Source organism: Salarias fasciatus, chromosome 4, assembly GCF_902148845.1.
Source record: "Salarias fasciatus chromosome 4, fSalaFa1.1, whole genome shotgun sequence".
In the NCBI taxonomy this organism is placed as follows: domain Eukaryota; kingdom Metazoa; phylum Chordata; class Actinopteri; order Blenniiformes; family Blenniidae; genus Salarias; species Salarias fasciatus.
In genome coordinates this window covers 4,041,447-4,066,966 of record NC_043748.1, presented here as the reverse complement: position 1 = coordinate 4,066,966, position 25,520 = coordinate 4,041,447, and the positions used below count along the sequence as shown (strand labels likewise).

At 43.0% G+C, this 25,520-nt stretch overlaps 1 protein-coding gene across 1 annotated transcript; it reads left to right on the top strand.

Annotated features, from left to right (window-relative positions):
- Nucleotides 1–1,369: 1,369 nt before the first annotated feature.
- On the top strand, nt 1,370–23,676 carry elfn1a (extracellular leucine-rich repeat and fibronectin type III domain containing 1a). The gene is made up of 2 exons (XM_030089982.1): nt 1,370–1,400; nt 20,463–23,676. Exon 2 carries the CDS (start codon nt 20,849–20,851, stop codon nt 23,219–23,221), a length of 2,373 nt encoding a protein of 790 aa, XP_029945842.1. The 5' UTR covers nt 1,370–1,400; nt 20,463–20,848; the 3' UTR covers nt 23,222–23,676.
- Nucleotides 23,677–25,520: the final 1,844 nt, after the last annotated feature.

The window sequence follows — 25,520 nt, the reverse complement described above, 5'->3', positions numbered from 1 at the left end:
CGCCGATGCGAATGTGTGAAAGGGTTTTGCAGGGGAAATTCTCGAGCATCCAGCCTTTAAGACCCCCAGTGTCGGGGAGAAAAAAAATGTTCCCTCTTGGTTGAAACATGGCAGCAGGGGCAGCTGCAGGACTGACCCTGCCAAGGACGGAGAGCTTCCCATGCCCGCTCAATGCCGTAAAATGGGTCATTGAACGGCTAAATGGAGTCATTATGATGAGTAATTAAAAGAATACGGCTGAGGACTCCCCAACTCCCCTTTTCTCCTGGTTCCGCTGCTTTTTGAGTTGTCACGGGCCTTTGCTGAAAGGCAGCTGCCTCGGGCCACTTTAAATATCACCCCTTTGACTGGAATGCAAATAGAAGCTAATTGAGTCACATTATCTATTGTCCTCTCGTTTACCAAAACTCAAGCCGTTTTGCAGATTTTCCATAACGAGTCGCTGAGGGATTGCCTTTCGCCTGCCTTCCTTCATCTTATACAACATGTTACACGCTCGCGAGGCTCCAGAACACAGCATTGTTTCATTAAAGCCAAAAGAAGTTATACGAATCCCGAATGTTTACTAAACTGGAGCGTTGCCTTTTTGCAGTCATTAATATGCATGTAGATGGGAAAATTGCAGCCTTGCGCGGCTGCTTTCGGAGACACTCTGTAAACAGAATCACAACAGCAAGGATGAAGCGCGGACAAAAGGGGAGGAAATCGTGCTTCATTTCTTTCTCGCTTATTGTCGGGAACACAAAACATCCATCTCTCTCCAGTGTGAAGCGGCCCTCTTTTTCTTTTGCTTTAACTTCCAATAAAAATGCATGAAGATGTTCCCAAGAAGCTTCCCCCCCCTCTGGGCAGTGTGTGCAGCACATTCTCATTCAATATATAGGCAGTCATTAAGATGATGGGGGGGGGGGGGGGGTGGACCAATGTTTGATTAATTAGTAAAACTAACTTAGGCAACACCGGAAACTGAAACAGAGGATCCCATTAGCTCGTGCTTGTTAGATAAGGTTAATGAGGTGGTTCCAATTCTGTAAGAAAGAAAGAGAGGAACAAAAAAAAAAAAAAAAAAAAAAAGTTCATGCTGCTGAATTCATATTGGAGACCGCAAAGCTGGAAGAAGGTTATCCTCTGAACAAGCTGCTTTTCAGTTCACACAGATTTATCAGAACAGGCTGGCTGGCACTTGTACACTACAAGGGAAGGTTAGGTTCTCTATATATTCTTCAACATGCAAAAACAATTTGTCGTTCCGAGGTGCTTGGAAATAAGCCTCTTCACAGCAGATCAAGCATTTACATATCTTTCACTGATTGCTCCACAGAGTTCAACGGGAGACGTCAGCGAACGTTCGTACGGCTGGAGGACAACGGGGATGCTTTCTCACACGGGAGGTTTCAACGGTACGTGAACGCAGCGCACGGCGCCCGAGTCAACTCCAGCTCTGCATGAGCAAACGCCCCCTAAGAGGATCACCGAGAATCCATCACTAATCCAGTGGTCAATACACAAGACAAGAACAGGACAGAGTCACTCAAAGGACATGTCATCCCGAGACTGGACGCCATAAATATCCCCGCCAGTGTTTATGTTGTGTTCAGGGAACAGTTTCACTTTATTTTTTTTACACTGATTTAATATTAAAAGTTACACATAAATACTTGGAAATTATCTAAAACTGATGTTCTCATGGACGTAGAAAAGAAGCGACCGAGTAACTCAATCATTATTGACAGTTGGACCAACCGACGTCGCTCATTAGTTTAAGTGCCCAGAGCTGCGCTACACGCTACATGCTAAAGAGTTTCGGGGCCCACACATCAATGATGCTACATGCTAAATGTGATTAAAGTATGACTGATACGCTCATCAGCAGCGAGCTGCGGCACACAGAAGGCTCGCTCCCTCAGTCTACAGTACGCATTAGTGCATAATGTCTTTGCACTCAGGCTGTTGATGCACGTAGCTTCAGTGCGCTAAAGGCTAGTACTCGTACTCGTCCTTTGAAAAAGTGGCATCGGTTCATCCCTAAAACATACCATAACTTCAGCTTTTGAAAGATTCAAAATCATAATTGTAAAGTTTATCAATAATTCACCCAACTTGTTTGCAGAAACGAAAACCAATACACTGCAATACAGCAACTGATTAAAGTCTTTTCTTCCTTATATGGTCTGATAGGTACCTGTTAGACCGTATCGTCTGCTGTTTATCAAGATTCTTGTGAAAAGTCTGTTTTTTTTAGATAATAGGAGCTCCTAATGCACCTTGCTGAGAAAGCTTTTTAGCTATCAATCACAACACAGCAATGCAAACCGAAATGTAAGCTTCTTTATTTTTAATGAAAGAATCATTTCCCCCTCTCCTCCTAATGCACAACTCATTTGAATGTCTTCCCGGCGACACAAAAAGTTTGCTTTGTTCTCTGCCCTCTCTTTCTTCACGCCGGTGACCGAACAACAAAGTGCTTGGGCAGGCAGGCAGACGTGGGCACGGTGACAGGATGAGTGTGTGCCTGCTGAACAATTAGTGCTAATTGGTTGGCCCCCACTTCACAAAAGGGACGCGGCAACCCTTGAATCATCACTGACTCACTTTCTCGCAATCTGATTTTCATAACCTGCGCAACCTTTCAACATAACTGAGTCGGCGGTTACTCGGCTGGTCTGTCGTGTAGTGCCGAGCGGGAGGGGGGCTGCCCTGTGGCTTCATTAAGGCGTGTGTCATGTGGTTCAGCGGCAGCCACAGAGGTTGTCGGAATCTGACACTTCCCTTTTGCCCTTTACTTATGCAGTAATTAAGGCTGAAGGGGAACGCCGTAAAATGTCCATACAATGGAAGATGGGTGAGAAATAGCAATAAATTGCTCACAGAAACCACAGAATAGATAGCGTTTGCCTAAATATGAAAATAAATGAATGAATGAATCCATAGTGGTGGAAAATGTTCCCGGGATATGAAAGGTAGACTGCAGTGAGCAGGTTAGAAGGTTGCTATTATTAAAGTGAAAGCCTGGCTGTGACTAAGTGTTACCAACGCTATGACCAGCTGTGATATTCTGATGGTTTGGCTCAGATTGTCTTCATAATGTCAAGCTGTAACACTGCAATCACAAGTTCAGAATGCAACAGATGCAAGCATTCGATACCAACAAACTATTGAGAAACGCAGCGACTGTCCACAAGGCTCCACAACACAGATGTCAAATGGCAGAAAGCAGTAAAAATGTAGTGGGCGTGGTGTGTGTGTGTGTGTGTGTGTGTGTGTGTGTGTGTGTGTGTGATGTACAGTGCCGCAGAATCTACAGCTACAGTTCATTGTCTCTGTTTGTGAGGTGCTGACTGGAGGTCAGAGTTCACAGCTCGAGGGAAAAAAGCTCCTTCTCAGTCTGTTTTTGATGAGGTGAAGGCGGCGGCCGGAGCGCAGTAACTCAAACAAGTCCGCCGTGAGGGTGTTGAGAATCCTCCTTGATCCTCTTGGCCCTGGCCAAGCTCCTTTTGTCGTGGAGGATGGGGAGTGTTGCAGCCCTGGCACGCTCTGCTGACTTCAGGTCTTCTCCACGTGCACGAGTTGTTGCACAACGACAACAATGGCTTTCAGTCCATATTCTCCTGGGACTTGTTAAGTCTTATAAATGGAGAGTTACCCGTCGCAGGAATCCCTCTTCGTCGTCTGTCCATCCGGAATGTCCGTGTAAATCCATATCCTTTTCAAAATTCCTTAAATGCAAACCTTTTCTGAAGGAAAAAAAATAAAAAATTTCAAACGTTGTTGTGTAAATTGGGGCCTCAATGTTGTAACTGCAGCTGAACTTTCCGAGTGAGTCACTCATTAATCTGACCCACACGGCGCTGACAGCTCAGCCGAACAGCCACACGCTCACTGTTTAGACATCCTCATTAAGAGAGACACAGTAGAATATACCGCCTTATAGACACTTTTCCAAATAACTAAGCATCTCTACTTCAAATACAAAATGAAGTGTGTCCCACTAATTTCCAGCGATTTGCCCCGAAGCTACTAAAATGTGCTTCTTAGTCCCAGTAATCTGTTCATAGGTTCATGGTTCATAAAGCACCATGTCTTCCACCGTCTCCACGTACAGTGGTTGAGCTTGACAGTGCTTAAGAAGATATTCAATCAGCTCTTTTTAGTACCCAAAACACCCTCTCTATTGCATTGTGATGCGTTTCCTCCAAAGGGCTTACTGCAATTGATTTTTCAGCTTTAATGTTTCACTCCCATTGAGAGCAGTCATTTATGTAATTTTATTGATGTTGGAGACAATGAGCCTTTGTATATTTATCCTTTGTATTTGTTCTTGTCAGTCACATCTGGAGCCATATTTGGAAAGACTTCAAGTATCAAATCCCTATTGGACACATCAAATATGTGTGTGTTTGAGCACTCGATCAATTGGATGACTTTAATTTAATCCTTGCTGCCTTTCAAGTGCATCTGCAGGGATTTCTTCCCACACTGATCTGTGCGTACGTATATTTTTTGAAAAAAAAAAAAACCCACATCATGCAACGCGCATTATAAACCAACATACATACAATTTACTGCCTTAGTACGGCAAATTTGGCAGCACATGAGAGCACAGAGCGGCTGTGATTTAAAGCAGAGACGCCGCGGAGCTTAAATGACATGTCTGAGGGTCCAGTGCTCACGAGAGACCGAAAAACTCCCAGTTTAATTATTTCATTTCGAAAATAAGTGTCCAGAGCAACATTCTTCAAGGGAACCCATATTTCCAATTTCCCCTGAAGAGGTGTGTGCGCCTTAACTTCACTGATTTCTGCAAAGCGTGCGCTCAAACACAGCAGAATCATAAAAGCCTGCTTTGACGGGCAATATCTCATTATGGCTGCGTTACAGCGGCGACCGGGCGCCGGGTTTCAGCTTTTGTCATCATCATCATTACAGAACGCTGTATGCATTGGTGAAATCTGGCTAACAAACATCGCCGTGTATTTTATTGATCATTCTCGCACAGAGGTCACGGCAGATTGAGCCCTGCAGAGCTGCGCAGTGCCAGCTCCTCCATCAACCCAGATTCCTAATTGATGGCACTCGAGTAGAGATATTTGAATGGATTACCGTAAAGAGCATCATGGATTAGCCTGCGAGAGACATGGATCCCTAGGGAGTCTTAAATTGGTCACATAAAGTGATTATAAAACATCCGTATGGTTGGCAATTATTGGGCTGCCTCCTCATCAAAGCAATTTAACCCTTCCTCATCATTGGCTTGGCGCGTCAATATCACTTTGGCCTATTAAACCTGGTGTTGGCCGCAGTGGCGTTCGCTGCTGCCCACGCCGTGTGAACATTGTCTCCAGGATGGAAACACAGCTGGCGGTAAATATGGCTTCTGGAGATGTGGCTGTCGTCGATGATGAGTTTGCTATGGCGACATCAAGCCAGGAACACACGGAGAGCGGAAAACCTGTCCGCCATTACGGTCTTTGAGGCATGATTGATGGAACATACAACAACCTCCTTGGCAGCGCTGTTCATTCTCAAAAGATTAAATGGCTGGTTACACTTGGTGATTAATCATTCATGTGATTACAGTTTTACTTGGGATGACAGTGTTAAATCAGAATAATAGAACGTAACACAGATCTGCCTCCTCAGTGGGGCTTTGTGTTGATGCATTACCCAAAATGTATCTTGTCCTCGTGCTTTGCCCGGACTGCAGTGGCCTCTGATGGTCTGAAAGCTACTCAATGCAAGCTGAAAGCTGGGGGAGTCCAAACTATCTGTTCTTTGACAAAGACACATTTAAGTCATGTTATGTGTTCTAATGTTCAGAGGGAAAACCTTAAAACTAATGTTTAAAAAAACAGGATTAAAGGTGGATTAACTCTTTTTGGGCTTTATTTGGTGACAATCATTGTCTGCATTGCTTCCAAAGTAATAAATACATGATGAAATAGTTATGCTTTATAATGAGATCAATGGGTTTGAAAATCTTTGACAATCTCTTTTATTCACATTTATAAAGTATCCTTTACTGAACTCATAATAAGCAAATAATCCATTATATTTGTGGACCTTAGCACTCATTAACCTCTCTCAATTTTATTTAACATGTATGGCATAAATCCATCAAATAAGTTTGCTTTTGGTCTGATTGAAGTTCATTGTTCAAAGAAAAAAGTCTAATACTATTGTTTTGTGTGGAATATACATATTTGTTCTGCACAATAAGAACATCTCTGGCATATTACCAATCAAAACCATCGTTACTCATTTAAGAATTCTGTATTTAACAGATTTTTTTCTAACATACACTATAGTTCAAATTCTCTTGCTGCTGTTCTACTTGCTGTCCCTATTGAGGTACAAGTCTTGTACTTAATTGTCCCATCAACCAAAAGAGCTGAGCGTTTCAACAAGTGTCCCTGTAAAGGTTAACGTCTGTGTCTGGAAGTCTAAAAGCCTGAAATCGTGTCTGGAGTCTGTCTAGGTTTCCCGTGAAAGCAGCGCCGCTCGTGGCGCCCCAAAACGATTCGGGGAAACTGGGTCAGCTTTGTTCAAAGCACGATTAGAGAATCCGAAAGCGGCCACACCATCAAAAGATCGATACGTCAAGCTGTGTTCTCTGAGTGATAGAAAAGCAACTTCATCACAGACGCGGAATTTGATAAATAAAGACGGCGAGGCTGTAATCAGCCAAAGTACTGTCAAAAGGAGGCCGTCTGGAGTGAGTGTCGGCCCGCGGGCCACTTGTCAGGAGGGCGGGCTTGTTGTGGGCTGAGGCGCAGCATCATGTTACAGTTTTTTACTGGGAAAAAAAAAAAACATATTCACTGATTCATCCGATTTGAGAGATTTCTGGCAAAAAAAAACGGAGGTGTGAGGAGACAAACAGGAGACAAAGGCAGATAACGCTGCGCATCAAACCCTGAGTCAGACATCATGGAGGGAATGTACACGTCTGAGGATCTGCCTTCATCACTCCGGGAGGAACTATGAAAGTTTTAGCTACTGTTGTTGTAAGAGTCCACTTTATCTTAAGACTACCGGTGTGTCTAAATCAGGGATGTCCAACATAAGGCTTGTGGGCCTCAACTGGACAGCAAAAAAACAGTTTTGGGGCATTTCACTGTATTTTGGGTAAAATTGGCTTCATCTTGAGAATGTAGTCAAACAATCTTAGATCAAAAGTATATAAAATACCTAAATTTAAAACTAACAGTCATGCCTTTAAAAAATAAAAGGTAACTCAAGGTTCATTGAAACAGTGAGGGAAAGAGGGATGAATTTGATAACAGTCAACTTAGACCAGTGGTCTTCGTGAATATCAAACACCAGGTGTGTGAACCAGATCACACAAAGTACTTTACTTTATCATAATACATTAATTAGTGACAGAAAGTGTTTGCTTTGTTTATGATGGTATCTGTTTTTATCATTCCCTCAGCTGGCTCTCCACTTTTATTCATGGATTTTATTATCAAATACAGTGTTCCGTGATTTTTTTTTTTTTTTTAAATCTCTTCCGTTGTTCTTATTCCCACAGGTTTGTCTTTGTGATAGATCATCTCTTGTATCCCAAATAGTGTTTTTGTTATTGTTGTTGCTCAGCTCAGATTAATTCTCCACTATGTTTGACGCACTTGTCTATCAACACACCCGAATGCTTCAAACAATCACAAGGCAAATGTCTGTGCGTCGCTCCTGCTGCTATTTCGAGTTGATCGACTGCAAAACACATGCAAACTGAAGGCGCGGTCTGTTTGAGCCGGCGTGCAATTCAGCCGGCTTCGTGCAGCGTCTCGGTAAATCCGGCCCTCGGCGTCTTAACGAAGCAAGGGGAACACCCGGCTGTAACCCGTCTAATGACGGGGCCAATCACGGAGAAGATGAATCCAGGTTAAAATACGACGAGACAGATTTGATAGACAGCTGTCATCCCGTCGCCGCACGTTCTGTAAAGATTTTTTTATTTATTTATTTTTTTCCTTTTTTCACATCTCTGATAAAACACGGCGACACCTTTCTCAGCCTGACAGGGGACTTTTCTCAAATCATGACACCTCAGTTCTTCCCTCTTATTACATGTCATTCACTTGGCGAGGTGGCAGAAGATAAAGCCGCTCCTGTCTATACGTCTATATTGGAGCCCGGGAAGTGAAAGTAGAGCGAAGCACAAAGGGGCGGCATGTTTGATGCAATGACTGTTTGGAAACATGGAGACGGGTATGTGAGAAAAAAAAAAGGAGATAAGTGAGGCTTTGGTTTATCGCCTGCACAGTAAGCTGGAAAAGCCGAGGCCACTCACCTTTAAAGAAGGATCTCTGACCATCTGCTTTGTTTCCCGCCTTGAAAAGCTGTCCTCCATTTTCAGCATGTTTTTTTTTTTTTTTTTTATTTGGAAATTTCCTGTGAATTTCTTCTGTTGGACTGTCAGACACCTGTCTGCTTTATCTGCATGCTGTATCTGCATAAGCAGTGAGTTTGTACACAGTTTGTGCACATCTAACAGAGATTAATGGGATAAAGGAAAATATGGTGGCAAGTCAGTCATTAGAGAAATACATTTTCTGTACTTAGCAATGGTTCATTGACTTGAAAACATATTAAATAATTTGTCTCAGAAAGCTGATAATTGATACGATAATTACCACTAGTATCTACACTCCTATGGCACAACCGTTTGCATGACGTTTCAAGTGAAAAGGTATTGTTTTTGCACCTTTCCATTATCGTGGAAACAGTGTTGTCATGTTGGACCACTAGTGGGTGTTTCAGAAAAATTTAATTTCCCCCGTTTACATGGCGACAGAGAGAATTTTTTTTTTTTTTTTTTTTTTTAAGAAAAGTTATGTTTTCCTCCTAGATGAGTTTTTTTTAAAGTTCCACCATGTGAAGAGACGCCCAAAATGAAACCAACATGTTCTACTTTCACTTGTAAATGGAACCTAGAGGTACAAATTACTTGAACAACATATTTTTGCTTGTTTCTCATTTGTCTAAACATTTCTTGCTGTTGTGAGATGCGGACGGATTTTCAACCAGCAGCCAAAGGTCGGACATTTCTCCAGCCGTGGCTTCTCTTCATTGGCTGCCAATAAACTTAATCTTAACTTTAAAGGTCCTGCATGGTCAAGCTCCCAATGCATAAGCCACATTCTTCTTCCCATCCTTGGGAGGTCAACGGATCAGAAGTTGCTGTTAATCCCACGCACTGTTTAAAACTGGTGTGGATCCTGCGTTTCAGGCACCAAGGCTGTGGGAGGACCTGCTTTTCTCTCTATAGGGAGATGCTGGAGTAGCTGGCTGCACCATCTCTAAGGATGTCCACTTTTACCAAGACATGTCCACTTTTCATCGGTTCTGTTTTCATAATTTCGTTTTTACAGGCTCTTCTTGTAAATTAACACTTTGGCACTTTGCACAGAATTTTTATCATGTGCAAACACTCAAAAAATAAAGAAAACCGCTTTGCATCTAATCTGCCCACGACATGCGAAAAGTGAGAAGAACTAAAGAGCAGAAAATCCCCGTTCACTCAGCTGGGGGCAAACAGGAGGCGGAGTGCATGGTGTGCAAACTTGGCACGTGTGTTTCAGTGTTGAACTGAATGAAAGGTGCTGGAGACCTCGGAGCTCACCTGGAAGCAGAAAAACAAAAAAATAAACTCTTCCAGCTGAGAGCTCCTCTGCATAGTTGAGTGATTTCTTTGTGAGACAGAAAACAGAAGCTCAGGTTCATAAACTTCACTAAATGCCATTAAAGAGACAAAAAAGTTTCTCTGTCAGTAAGAGTAGAGATTTTAGACTAAATGAAATATTGAGTCACCTCAGTAAAATAAATATTACTGCATTATTTTAGTCTGGTTTTCTTCTGAGGTTTGTTTTGCTCCAGAAGACACTGAGATGACATTTTGGGTCGACTCAAATTAAAAAAACAAAACTAACACTATTTTGCCGCGGCATCATTTGCAAAGCAATTAGCGAGTATTTTGTTCCATTACATTTTAATCTGCCTTTCTTGAATCCTGTGTTTGTTTTCTCCATTCTCTTGTTTTGCCAATCAGATTCTGGTATTAGTAAAATATGTATATAGTATCTGTGCAATTCATCGAACCCTGCAATGTTTCTATTTAAAAAGAACCAACCTCACCATTTCAGGATTGATGTGTTTTTCATCATTATTGTGTTCCTTTCCTCCCTTTTCCCTTTGGGAGATAGCACTAAAGCTGAAAATTGCATCTCTAAAGGATTATAGATTAGTATCAGTGTCTGACTGTCTAACTTGGGTGGTAATATGTTTGGACTGTGGCAGAGAATTGACAAAGAATAAGTCATCTGGTGTGTTTCCAAAACAAAGTGGAAGCGATAATTAACCCACAGCGGAAAAAGAACATTGGTGGATATGAGTTATATGACTAATGAACTCAATATCACTGCTTCAGGTTTCATTACCAGCGACATCAGACATCAGCAGCTCTGTGTACTTATTGCTCCGTCTTCAAATGGGAGGGAATAAAGTGGTAAAGTCAACAGCTGTAATGGTTGACTGCCACTGTACTTGTGTAGTCGAGTGTGTGCGCGTGCGTGCCTGTGTGTGTGTGTGTGTGTGTGTGTGTGTGTGTGTGTGTGTGTGTGTGTGTGTGTGTGTGTGTGTGTGTGTGCGCGTGCGAACGTCTCAAGAATATGAATCTAACCGCACAAAGAAAAGCAGCATTTTTGCAAGGGCAAAACTGAGTATTGGGAAACGGCGGTCAATGAGAAGGACATGAATCCCAAAGGGCAGACGCAAGAAAAATGGATACTTAAAGCAAAAAAAAAAAAGAAAGACTTGGTTGTGCTTAACATCATGTAACTTCCTTTAATTGACCCAAAACGCAATGGAATTTTGACAGTTTCACTTGAAAACGTCTTGTAAACAGGAGCTATTACACTTGACTTCAGTAATGTGATTTCACGAAACTCTGTGAAAACCCTCTTGGAGAACATGCAAACGTTACAGATCCAAGCTAAACACGCCGTAATTCGGCCTCTCATCATCCAGATTCTTTCCACCAGGTTGTGCTATGTGTGCGTTGGCTTTATGGCTTTGTCCTTTTTGCCTTTGCTGAAGACTCGGTGGTGATAAAACATCAGGTCCCGTTGGCCCTATTTAACACTCCACGCTAATCAATAATCCATGCTTTTAGCCGTTCTTTTTTTTTTTTTAATTCAAATTGGAAATAGCTATTTAAAGCTTACACCTTCCACAGCGCCGTGCGTTTATTCATTATCGTACACGGTGCCTTGTTAAAAATAGTACTTCTGCCATCTGACTGAAAGCAGTCACTTCAGCAAGGCGGCGAGGAAAATCTTTCGCTGGTGAAATGATTAATCACGTCACACACACAGAGCATCTGTCCAGTGTGTAATATATCTTGTCATGTGACCTTTCGACTTTGTTGTAGGATGATAATTGCCTCTGCCTCATCTTCTTAGTAGGTTATGACACAGATGACATTTATTGACTGCGCACCCCTGCGCGAGCATTTTAAAAGGGTCGCGCGAGAGGCGATGAAGAGGAGGCGCATCTGTGGAGGAGATTCTCGGCACGGAACATTTGAATTGTCGTCCATGTCGTCGATGGAGGCTGCTATTAAAGACCTCGTTGCGGTGTTCGCCTCTTTAAATAGAGAGTGATGTAGTCCAGTAAAATACCTGTCAGACAGGAGGCGTGTGTGCAGCCAGCAGTGATGGTATTGTTATGACTGTGACAACCGCAGCATCACTTCTGAAAGCTACTCAAGCACAAAGGGGATTTTGAAGATTATTAGATTTAAAAATTAGCAAATAAAAAAAAAAAGTTAATATAAATGTTAGGTTTAGCTCGAAATATAATCAGTGTGTGTGTGTGTGTGTGTCCGTTTATCTTCAACAAAGGCCCCCGGTGCCTCGAGCCGTTTATTCAAGGCACACTCGACTCCAACAGGAAGAAAAGTCTTCACAGCAGTGCACCTGTCATCTCACGTCGACATCTCCGAGTCGACACGGGGCTTTCTGTGGTGGTCCTGAAAAAAACTTTGAGTCCTCCGATAGCGGAGTTCCAGCTCTCCGGTGCGTCCTCCTGCCCTCTTAGCGAGCCTGAGAGAATCGGCCCTGTCAGAAACAATAACTTCCTTCTCAGAGCGGAGACGGTTTTACTTCTCGGCGTAGCTATCACACGAGGTGGTTGTTTTCCATTTGCCGTGCCGGTGTTCCCTTTCATTCCCGCGCTCATCACAGATGGATCAAATCGCAGCAAAAGTCAGCTTTTCCTTTACATCCGCGGTAGCACTCGATTGATTTCATTCTCTGTCACCTTGTGTAACTGGAATCGCTCTTTGGATTTGGTAAAAAAAAAAAAAAAAAAAAGAGGAGTGAGTGCTGTAGTTTCACGAAGAGAACTGAAGTCATTCAAGAAATCAATTTACCTCCCGCTGTACATCATAAAATATACCGACGTCTGTCTAATGAACGTGCCGCTGCAGGTCGTGTTTGTTGTCACTTCCCACCACGTGCTGAATCCGCCATGCGGGACGGATTATTGGACGGGCCGACTTGGCACAGCCATCAGAGCCTCTCTTAAGTGACTTATCGTTTGTTGTTGAAAAGTCCATTTGGCCGCGCCGATTCAAATGTGGGCAGGAAAGGTGACATTGCGCGAATTTACATGGAAACTGAACTACCGCTTGAATCCCTTCAAGTTGAACTTGTCTCACGGCGTCCTCTTATCAAAGGTGTCAGCCGGTCTTACCGGGTCGGGCTGATCGAGACACTGCGGAGAGGGACTGGCTGCTCCTGTTCACAGCTTGTCAATCAGAGCGACGAGGCAGGTTGAGCTGTCACTCAGGAGCACGGTCCTGCCGTCCAGTATAATTGAATTAGCGGCGGTCTCTTTCTGAAGGTTAATTGGTGGGGAAACCTTGGCTGAGCATGGCAAAGTAATTGACAAAGATAAGGACGGCTGGCTTATCGCAGATTTTGTCAGCATATGTGAACTTTATCATTCCTCAAAAAAAAAAAGAAGAACTTTTATCATTCCTCTAAACATCAGATATCAAGACTATAAAGAAGTTAACACAGAGCGGCTCGGTTCAATCCGGCGGATGTGTGAATAACTTTCCGTCACGCTCAGGGTGGCGCAGGAGCTTCCAGTTCGGCTCGATATGTCATGAGTCAGCAGCGGGAGGCATTTGCTGGCAGACGCTTTGGCTTGGAGGGCAAAATAACGTGGCGAGTTGATGGTCAGTTGATGGCCTGGAAAATTGCATTTAAACCTTCAGGTGTTATTCCAAGTTGTATCTCACTCTCAAACATACAGAATTAAATTAAGCTCTACTTTGCTCCTGTCCCTTTGATAAATGCTCTCTGTAGTCCGGCTTCTCTCCGCTGCCTGTTCGGTATGCGTCCTGCACTGTGCTGCTGTTATGGTTTCGTAGCGGAAAGGTCCGCGACGCACGGCTAATGCTAAGAAAAAGCCGTGGAAAGTTGACCAGGATAGACTTCATTCCTCTGGCGTTCAGCAAACTATTACTCTCAGTCCTCTGCTGCATCTGTTTCCCTCCGTGCAGCGTGATTCCACGCCATTCTCCATGGCTTATCATCTTTACAAGAGGTGTCGCCCAAAGTAGAGCTTTTAGTTTGTAATGAGATTTTTTTGCCTCTCGTCTAAGCTTGAAACGCGCTAGGTCATGAGCCTGCTGAAGGACTCTTGATACGCTGAAGAACAATAGAGTGAGATATTGGGAATTTACAAGAGATGGCGGGGCAGTAAGTCATTTAAAGTTTTACAAAGTATGACACCTGTGTGGAATACCAAGTGGCGAGCCAGCCGAATGTAACTTTTGAATAGAACAAGAGACACTTCCCGAGCCCGGGTGCCAGAGCATGTCTGTGTCCGCCCAACCTCTGACCTCCGCCAAGTCATTATCCAAAAAGGAATCTGTTATCTGACATTTAGCCCTAATGCTTCATCACCATTAATTGAGATCTACCAACTCTTCAGCAGTTCTTGTTATCTTGATGCTAATTTGGAGCTAATTAGCGAGGACCAGTGCTAATTGGCAGCGGTGTGATTAGGTGTCTTGTAATAATCAGCATAAAACATAATGGGGCCTGGGCTGAGAGATTACAGCAAAATATATTGGAAAAAATTCACCTTAAATCAGTTCAGAATATTAAACTAAAAAACAAAAACTTATAAATTAAAAATATATTTTTTTAAAGCGAATAATTGTGTGATTGTTGAAGTTTCTGTAATTCAATTTTACCCCGATAGTTCCAAATACAACAAGGTAATCTGAAGGCACTTTTACAGAGAAAAATCTAACATTTTCAAATAATAATAGTAAAACACAGGAAACAAATGTTAATAGTGAAGACTAGCATTTTTCTTTTTTTTTTTTCACATTTCCCTTATAGGTTCTTGAGAGCTCCTACCAGGCCTGGCATGAGAGTTTGAACACCAAACCTCATCAAAATAATCAACAACCTCAGAGAGCTTTTGACATGAAAAAGAAAGCGAGAGAGAGAGAGAGAAAAAAAAGACTAGAGACAGGACATTTGTTTGTCAGCGATTTTCTGATCAAAGCCATGACTGAAGAAGTACACTTCAAGAGATGAAGCAAAAAACACACCTGGTGGAGTCTCGTAAACAAACCAAAGCTGATTCAGAAAAAGTCCACTCCATAGTTCCTCTTCGAGGTCAAAAAAGAAGCTTTTTTTTCCTATTGATGGGAGTGCAAAAGCACAATAAACAAAGCACTTCAGAAATTCAGTCATAACAGATGTATGTATATTCAAAACAAGACGTCCTATAAATCACATTCATCATACATCATCATATATCATCATATATAACATATTTCCAGTTTAGCCTGAAGAGGACAAATTCATGCACCTTGCAGGAAAAGCTTCTCCTACCAGCAGCTATGATTTTTATGAAGGAATAAAAGGCTTTTGCCTTTTAGAAGAAATTGGACTTGTACTCATCCTCAGAAGAAATTATATTTTCCAACTCATATCCTGCTAAACAAAAAAAAAAAAAAAAAAAAAAAAAATACATCCAATGTCCAATGAGTGAGTCGCTGAGGCCACAGGAGGGTCCAGACTTCAGCGAAGACAAAACCATCAATTCCTTCCCAAGCAATATCCCCCCCGAGTAATTAATGTATGACTTTCAGATCTTTCGATATAACTCAAAAATATGTGGCCTTGTTCAAACTCTCTCCGAAGCAATCGGGCACCTCGATGAGCACAATGTTTTCCTTCCCCAAGAGAAGTAGTTCTATTTCAACTCAATTGATTCGCCACTTCTGATTCCCTGTTTTTACTCTCTTTTTTTCATCCCCAGCAAGAGGCGCATGCATTTCCAATGACATCAAATAAAGGGCAGTCATTGGTATGGATGAGGACGGCCCTCGGAGATTGAGGCACCTTCACGCAGCACCAGATAGAAAGCAAAGGGAGAAAAGTAGGGAAAAAAACCCCCAGATCTTCTGATATCTTGTTTTTGTAGATACAGGAAGGTATTAGTTTGCCATGCATAGTGAATTTGTTTGGACGGGCAGGCTGACAAACAGAAAGCAAGTGACAGGCAGAGATAGCCAAAAGGGTTAGCGAGGCGTTGTGCCGTTGCTTTGCATACAATAAACTGTTTGTGGGGACGGATTCTGCCATATTTTCAGGATCTGTTCCCCCCTTTCCTCGCTTGTGCTGGAGCTTCTGTCAGATTTTGGCTCGGAGCGCCGACTCTGGTGGCAGAGCAGCACTCCCGAGGCTCTGCGTGAGAGGGAGAGGGAGGACGACACTCCTGCTGCACGTTTAAGGAGTCCAGCCAGGCACAAAGAGCCACTGCAGCTGAAAAATTTCCCCTATGGAGCCACCCAACCTGTCACTGGTGCCCGCTTCAGCCCCCTCCACAACATTTCACCTGTCGTCTGACGTTTCACAGGACAACTGCATGAAGTCGGCTCTGAATGCCCTCGAAAAATACCTCTGTGTGAGAGAGACCTCCATCTGGTCTGCATTCTCTCTCTCTCGCTCCTGTAATGTTTGCTAACCTTTCTCTTATGAAGAAGGAGCCACTGCATTATGAAGTAGGAAGGGACCGTGAGCAGCTGGCACGGAAATTTAAAAAGCTGCGCTTCAAGAGCGGGATTTCAATAGGTTATCCACAGAAGAGAGAGAGAGAGAGAGAAAGAAAGACCTTCATTACCCGGCGCATAGAGCCTAAATGGAAAAGAGGCTGTGCGATGGCTGCCTGTGTCTGATATGGGAATACTCAGCTCTGATGCCTTAGGTGTTCTGGCCTGCCACACTCAGGGCTCGCACTGGACCATACAGATTGCTGCCATTATGGAAAGTGGGTCTACGGTGGCAAATAGACGTAAGCTCTCACAAGGCAACTGAGACTGTTTGCCGCCCCGGGCTCGTTTGGAGATCTAAATATACAGTATGGTGTGATTTGCATGAAACTAAAGCTGGAAAAATTAATTTTAATGTCGCCGGTTGCTTTGTTTGTCCCTGAACAACTTAGCTCTGCAGGCTGCTGGGTTTGTGGGCATATGGCTGCGAAAGTGCTGCCACACAAGAGCAGGAGTTGAATGTTATACAATATTTAAATTGAGAGTCTGTGTTTTGCCAGGCAGCAGTTATGGCAGTGTCCTGGCCACGCCGGCATGCTTGTGTATTTGTGTTTAACCTTACGAGGAGAGCCGCAGCTTGGCTCTGAATGGCGCCGCAGCTTCGGCGGGGAGGAAGTGAATCAGTCGGAGGCTCATACGGTGAGTCACTGTGGACAAACAAAACAGTCAGTGCAATGGAAATGAAGGGGAGACTTCTCAGATTCGGCTTAAACTTCCGCTTAGCGGCCAGAAGGAGCTGGCCGCCGCCCCGCGCCGCGGGTGCGTGGCGGCCGCCGGCCGGGCCGGACGAGCTCAGTCTCTGTCGTGTGGTATTTGCGATAAAGGTCACAGATTGAGAAATAATAACAAGATACCATTTTTCTTTTAACAGATCGCTTGCCTTGCCAGATACTCTACAGAGCTGTATTTTTCATATTCATTTCATGGAACATTTGATTTGGAAGCTCTCTCCTCCCGGGGGCTTCCGGAGTGTTCTCTTCTTCAATGCCCCTCTGCCAGTGCTCTTTTGTCATCATGAAGGTGGTTTTGTAATGGCAGCCTTTGGCATTCAGAAGCAGTGTCCCCTCCCAAAGCATTTATTCTGCTCTTTATCTGTGCTTGAATAGCTGACCGGTGCTTTTTACTTAATTATCTCAGCTTCACTGCAGACAGTTTCTCTGTACCCTGTGAACAAAGGAGAATGGCAATTGCAAACTCTTCCGATGCCCCGAAATTGCTGTTCATTTGTGTTTGTTTGTTTTTTTGTTCACTTTTGGGTTGAATCTGGGGAGAGCACGTTTAAAGTGAGTGTGAAGTCTGCAAGAACCACAGTTCAGAACTTCAATGAAATCTTCATGTTGGCTTTAACTGAAAAGAATAAGTTTAGAATTTGTTGAAAGTGCGTGGTTTTGTCTTCCCCTTTGTTACTGCAGTGTGAGACAGCTGGCCGCATAATGCTTTTGTCTACCAGTTTTAGTGGGAAAGGGAAATTGGAGTCGAAATGGGAGATATACCATCTTCTCCACTAACAGTGTATTAATAGACAACAGTGTACTGAAAAGCGGGTCTATAAGCTTCCGAATGACATAATCTCACTCTCTGGGTCAAATGTGTGTAAACCATGCAAAGCTTCAGATTATCGTGCCAATATTCCAGTGTCACCGTATCAGCATGTTGTGCCTGTTTGCTGGCTGTGATTCAGTGCAGGAATTCATGATAACGCGCTGTGGATGGTGTGCTGGGGAGTCAGTCTTTCACTGCGTTTCATTATGGCGAATTCCGATGGTTATTATAATGCGGCATGCAGCTTTTGTGCAGCGTGGGTTTTTCGGTTGGTGGCTAATATAGGACAGACACAAGAAGTGTGTGGTTAGCAAAGAGGTGATAAGACAGATGCTCTAGGCAGAGATTTCAGCAAGACTGATATTTTCCCATGATCATAACTTCTCCAAACTGAGTACTTTCACTCCTGATAGTTTGCATCAGTTAAACTGGTGTTCATTTCACCTGATTTTAATTATTACACATCCATCAAGTCTTTCAAAATACACTAGTTTTACAATCACAAAGTGAAAAAAAGAGGTAAAAGGTATGCTTTGGTATCGCAAAAATCACATGATTGGTCTTCCAACATTGATGAAAGTATCTTGAATCCAAGCTATGCAATCTTCTAGATCGGGGGTGTCAAGAGGCTGCAATTCAGCTTCAATTGTTTTGTTTCTTTTAGCAGTTTTCTTAAGCGTGGCGGATACAACACAACACTGGGGCGCGAGCTGTGATATCGATTATGCTGCCATGAAAGCTAGCTAGCTCATTGCAAAACTGCAAACTAGCAATAGTCTCCAAGCCATGCTGTCAGTGTGGGTTTGTAAAAACATGCATAATGCAACAGCTATAGGAGACGATGTTTAGTCTTTTCACTGTATTTTGCACCAGAAGGTTTCATTAAAATGGACTCTACATTGAGATTGTTGTCATTTTCATTATAGCAGTCTTTTACCAGTCCGGCCCACTCGAGCTGATATTGGGCTGCATGTGGGCCCTAAACCGAGACGTGTTTGACACCCCTGCTGTAGATACAGAATCTGATCTCTTCTGTAACAGTGAGAGTTTTACACCCACTTCCCACTCGACTCGTCTATCTCCAGCATGCACACAATGCAGAAACGGTGATGCTTCCTCCAGCTGAAAAACATCATCACTGAAGATAATTTCACATCAAATCACATGTGATTACCCTCTTTCAAAACAAGTGGCCGTTCCAGGGTTACATCTGTCCTCTTTCAAAGACAGCAGGTTAGGGTTCATTATTAACTCCGCAGACACTTCGTTCAACCAGACGAATAAACAAGGCCGCACGTATGAGTGTGACAGAAGCATGATAAACTCCCACAAAGGTCCCATGATAGCAGGAGTGGTCTTTAAGGTCACAGTGGCAAGTAGGTTATCAATTTGAAGTATATCCTCTCTGCCATAAAGTGTCGCCTCCACTCTCCTCTAACAGTGCCATTATTCCTGTTGTGCAGAGCCACACATACACACACACACAAAGCACCTTTTCACTTCCAGTGTGCAAACATCCATGATGGTGGGTCTTCTTTTCGATATACACATGAGTCCTGCAGAAGACGTCCTTCCTGCAGCATTGCAACAGTGAGAAAATCAATTTTCCACAAAGACATCATTCTGTCTGCTTTTGAGCATAAACCTCCCCGTGCTGCATGCTAAAATCAATCCGTCAAATTATTTCAAATGACACACCATTATTGATGATTGCAGTCTTTTAACTCCAATTGCATACCTGTGCGGCAGGCAGCTATTTTTTTTCCGGAATTCCTTGTCAACAGCAGTACGTTGAACCTTGAGTAATTAACCAGTGTAAGGAAGGCTGTAATAATGAGCACTTTGGTGACGTAACGGAGAACGGCTGTGTCCCGAATTCAGCCTGACTGAATCTCTGAAACGTTACGGTGTCGCTGCGAAGTGGAAAAACAAAACAACATGTTCAACAATGGGCTCATTCTTCTAACAAATGAGCTAAAAATACAACCATCTATACACTCTGGGCTCTAATTAGTACAACTTCACACTTTGGGTTGATAGTGTTAACGTGAATTTGCTACACACTGAGTTCAGCTGTTGGATTCTTTGGCTCCTTTATACTATATTTAAGCTGCACTTATAGCTGTTTAAAAAAACAACTTGGACAAGTTTTTTTTTCTCACAAAAGTGTACAGAAAAGTCAGTTTAAATATGGCTTTAAACTGAGTGGAAAAAAGTCTTCTAAAGTTGTCAAACATATGAAAAAAATTATTGCTGCATTGCAGAAATTCTGATAAAACAAACACCTCCACCAGTATCATTAGGATAACATTTAATGACTGTATTGCACAGTATTTTTTATAACCCTAACACAGTAGCAGGAATTAACAAAAAATACTTTGCATTCATGCACATTGACTTTTGGTGGAAAATACTAAATACATTGATTCAGACAGTCACTTGCAGTGCTGTACAATTGATTTAAAGCAGCTTCTTAAGACTGGCCTTCCTCAGTTGCATCTGACAGTCCTCAGGTTAATGGTGTGAAAAAGGGACCCTGTTTTTCCCTAACCTGTCAAGTGGTAATTGGCCAACAGCTTCTTTTAATAGCGCTTTACCACAGGGACTGAAAACATCTCCTAACTCGTGTACAAAATACTTTTTTCAGAGCATAAACAAGGAGGGCCTGACTCAACACGCCATCTCTGCTTTAATGGAAACATTCAGATCAATATGGGAGTTTTCTATGTTGAAACTGATCGCAAATTTTTGTTCTTTTCTTTTTATGTTTCAGGTTATTCATCCATATACATGAGAGCAACAGAAGAAGGAGGACTGTGGCAGAAACAAGATGAGACCATTTAATGATGGTAGCCTCTAAGGAAAAAAGCACAATCCAAGCTGTGGTGGCGAAATCTCTTTTAAGCTTTTCCACGCATTCACTGCAGGTGAACCCCGATGAAAGAAATTCACTATAAAGGACTGCACTCAACGTTTTTTTTGATCGGTACATGGCGACAATATCCATCATCGTACATCCATCAATGAAGAGGAGAGAAATAAAAGGACTGCTTCTGGCCTCGAGAACAGTTCGGCATCCAGCTGATTCCCAGACAGGATCGCCTCGGCTGTACTGAAACCGCAGCGGTTTTCATCCTTTTACTTTTCTTGGCCCTGCACATGACTCTCAGAGAAGCACCAATGGCCTGCAGCTTAGGCATGGTGACGAGTGCCTTGTTTTGGTCTGTAGCCATTGTATATTTGACTCATATTGGCAGGGTCAATGGAGACTGCTGGTTAATTGAGGGTGAAAAGGGCTTTGTATGGCTTGCAATCTGTAGCCAAAACCAGCCACCTTATGAGGCCATCCCACAGCATATCAACAGCACCATAGTGGACCTTCGCCTGAACGAAAACAAAATCAAAAGCATCCATTATTCTGCCCTAAGTCGCTTTGCCAACTTGACCTACCTGAACCTGACCAAGAATGAAATCTCCTACATTGAGGATGGGGCCTTTTCTGCTCAATTTAACTTGCAAGTTCTCCAAATGGGCTTCAACAAGTTGCGAAACCTGACAGAAGGTATCCTCAGGGGTTTAGGAAAGCTGCAGTACCTCTACCTCCAGGCAAACCTGATTGAGACTGTGACACCTAATGCCTTTTGGGAATGCCCCAACATAGAAAATATTGACCTCTCCATGAACCGAATACAGCAGTTAGACGGGTCCACTTTCACCAGTTTAACTAAATTAACCACCTGTGAGCTGTACACCAACCCCTTCAACTGCTCCTGTGAATTGTTTGGTTTTGTCAAATGGCTTTCGGTGTTTCCGAACCGGACGAACGAGCGGATGGTTTGCGACTCCCCGCCTGGCGTATCTGGCTACAGTTTGCTGAGCCAGAATCCAAACAACCCAACGTATCGAAACGCCCTCCACATGCTCACCACGGTGTGCACCGACGACTACGTGACACCGTTTATTTCCATATCCATCGAGCCTACGACGGTACCACCAGACACAACCCTTTGCGGGCTGGATGACTGCCCATCAGGCACCGAACCGGAAGAAATAACAATCAGCACCACTGAGAATGCGGTGCAAATGGCTCCTGTGATGCAAGTGAAGCAAGTGTCAAACACGGGCGTTACCATTTCGGTCGAGATCCCCAACCCCTTCAAGAAGATGTACATCCTGGTTCTCTATAACAACAGTTTTTTCACTGTCATCCAAAACCTAAGAGGTGTAAAAGAGGACATTCATCTGAAAGATCTTAAACCCCACACTAACTACACCTACTGTGTTGCTTCAATTCGCAATTCTCTGAGACAAAACCATACTTGTCTGGTTGTGACCCCCGGCCCTAAGGCTGGAATGGACAGAGCTGTGAACAACGCAACAGCTACTCACTATATCATGACAATTTTAGGCTGCCTCTTCAGCATGGTCATTTTTCTCGGGGTTGTTTACTACTGCTTGCGGAGGAAGCGTCAGCAGGATGAAAAGCACAAAAAATCAGGTAGTTTAAAGAAGAATATAATGGAACTCAAGTACGGACAGGAACTGGAGGGTGGGACTATATCCCGGATGTCGCAGAAGCAGTTGTTAGCGGGAGAGAGCATGTCGCGAATGCCATACCTTCCATCTGCGGCCGAGATGGAGCAGTACAAATTTCAAGAAATGACTGATACGCCAAAAATGTTGAAGGGAAATTATATGGAGGTGCGGAGCATGGATCACCATGAGCGCAGGGAGTGCGACATGGGAATGCCTGGCAACAGTCAGGGGTCGGTGGCAGAGATTTCTACCATTGCAAAAGAGGTGGATAAAGTCAACCAGATCATTAACAACTGCATTGATGCTCTCAAGTCAGAATCCACTTCTTTTCAAGGGGTCAAATCTGGGGCGGTGTCCACCGCAGAGCCACAGCTTGTGTTGATATCGGAGCACCCGCAGAGTAAATCTGGTCTCCTGTCTCCTGTGTATAAGGACAGCTATCACCACTCTCTGCAGAGGCATCGGTCCTCTGATGCTTCACCAAAGAGGCCCAGCACTGCCACAGGAGGGCCCATGCGAAGCCCCAGGCCTTATCGCTCCGAATCCAAGTACATTGAGAAAACCTCCCCGACCGGAGAGACCATCCTCACTGTAACACCTGCCGCCGCCATCCTGAGGGCAGAGGCGGAAAAGATCCGTCAGTACAGCGATCACCGGCACTCCTACCCCGACGCCCAGATCGAGGAGCTTGAGGGACTCGACGGCCACAAGTCCTCCATGCTGGAGCCCCTCACTCACTCCCGCTCCAGAGACTTGGCATACTCCCAGATGTCTTCTCAGTACCACAATCTAAGCTACTCCTCCAGTCCCGAATACTACTGCAAACCTTCACACAGCATCTGGGAGCGATTCAAACTCCACCGGAAGCGACACAAAGATGAGGAGTACATGGCTGCTGGGCACGCACTGCGGAAGAAAGTCCAGTTTGCAAAGGATGAGGACCTGCATGATATTTTAGACTACTGGAAAGGCGTTTCATCCCAACAAAAATCCTAACCTATGAAAGCATTTTTACAATGAACCATACATTGCAGAAATGACACAAGGACTTCGTCTGAATGAATCAATGGATACTTCCATATTATAATCAAGTATTCAATTACATCATCTTCTATTTTGACTGCGAGGGAAATGGGGTAAAGATTTGTCATATTATGTAAAGCATTCATTGGGGAAAAAAATTGCAGATTAATAATATATATGTTACAATGGATAATAGGTTTTTGGGTATCGCATGGCCAAGTCCTGTGACAGTGGATTTGCTGTTGTGTAATATGAAACTACTATATGAAGATATGTCTACTGAAACCTCAATATTTTTTTGAAGAACTGTCTGGAACGTTCATTCAAAGAGAACATTGTTTTTCTTCCTTCCCTGAATATATTTAAAGTATTTGAAAACTGTGTACAGATATCGGTTTCTATATTTGCAATGTTTGCTGTGTAAATGGGGATAAAGTATTTAGTGAATGAATCAGGTTTATCAAGCGGAGTTCTGTTCATTTAGACCCTTTTGTTGCTAAAGAACAGCGCCACGCATTTTGAACCTGTCGAAGCAGTTGTCCTTTTTAACTTCCACCGCCTCGTTTGTTTGTTTCAAACTTTTACATGATTCAGACGGACTCTGTTTCCAGTCCCCCTGAATCACACTGTGCAGTATTCACCGGAAGGATCCCGAAAGACTTCACGCCGGCCAAGGTGCGGAACAGATCGCGCCACGATGACGGTCCTTATCATCGGTTTCATGAACCACCATTTGTATTTTTAGTACCAAAGTAGAAAAAGCTGAAATGTTTACAATACATGGGGGATCATCTGAACATAAAGCAGTAGGTTCATGGAGGTTTTTATTTTTTTAATGTTTCTTTTTTTTTTGTTTGTTTCTTTTTCTAAATTTATGAGTTACTCCTTGAGACACAATAATATCCACAGGAAAGATACAGTGTGAAAGCCTACTATTAATCACTAATACTGCAGAAGGGAGGGCAGCTGTGCTTTGTCACCTGTGGTTGAGGTACATGGACAGCCGTTCTGCCTTACAGGAGCGCCCGATGGATGAATGTAACAGATATATATTCTGATCTGTCTATGGCAGCTTTTCTGTATATTTTCAAGGAAATATTTATTTGATGCTATTAACTATTGTGTTTTTGTTTCAGTTTGTTTTTGTTTTTTTTAATTTGCTTTAATATTTCTTCCAGTGTATTATAATGTATAATGTCCAATCTAATAAATGGAGGACGGTAGTTTGTTATTCAGATGGGCCTTGTTGCTTGCTGAGAGTTTAATTTGATTTTTACCTGCTAGGCTGATCAATCCTTTTTGTATATTATGAAAATATACCAGGCGAATATCACCATGCTAGAGTAAAATTTGAGAATGTGAAACTGAATCCTCTGACTTACTGGCTGTGAATTTGTATATTAATTTTCTTTTTAAGGGTAAATACTTTACTTCTCCTTTGTAAGATGTTTATATAATTTATTCCAAACAGGCTCATGATGATTCATCGGATATTTATAAACGAGTAATAAATACGTGCTTACGCATCTGAAGAATAGTTTTATGTCGCTCTAAAATGGATCATCTCTAGATGTTGGCTCTTACAGCTGCAAAGTAACTCCTGCGTACATGTGGTGAGTAGTGTGTTTATCTTGATATTTGTGTGTTCGTCATGTGATTTGAGCAAACGGAGGTTTTTATGTGCGTATCAAAAATTTTAGTTGTACTTACATTTGTGTTTGTGTGTAATGTTTAAAATCTGTGCGTGGCCACTAGGACTTGTAAATGTCTCCGTCTTCCTGATAGGAGCATTTCAGTCTCTAAACCGCTGGATTTTGTAGATTATCTATAACTCTGAGGTTTTACTGACTCCTGACGGGGACCGGCAGGCTCACTCTCGTCTTGCCTTTTGGTCTTTTCAGCTACTTACTCATCCTTCATAACAATAAGTAGCACTGCAGTGAGAGTCATGAACGTGATATTACACAAACTTAATAAGTGGCTTGACAAAAGTGATCCTGCAAGTCTTGATTGACCTGACCTGAAAATTCAGGAGAAGAACTCAGTCCACATTGCAGACATTTACAGATCCTGTTCACATGTAGAAGTTGTAAAATACGTGCACACATGCTTTGATATGCACATATAAAACTGCACAAATCTCATCCAGACAGAAATATCATTGCACGCACACTAATATACAGGCGCTGAAGGCTGTGTGCACACTGCAGCACAAGTCAATTTGCTTCTATAATAGCCTCATGAACTTTTCGTTTTGATAGCGGTTAATATT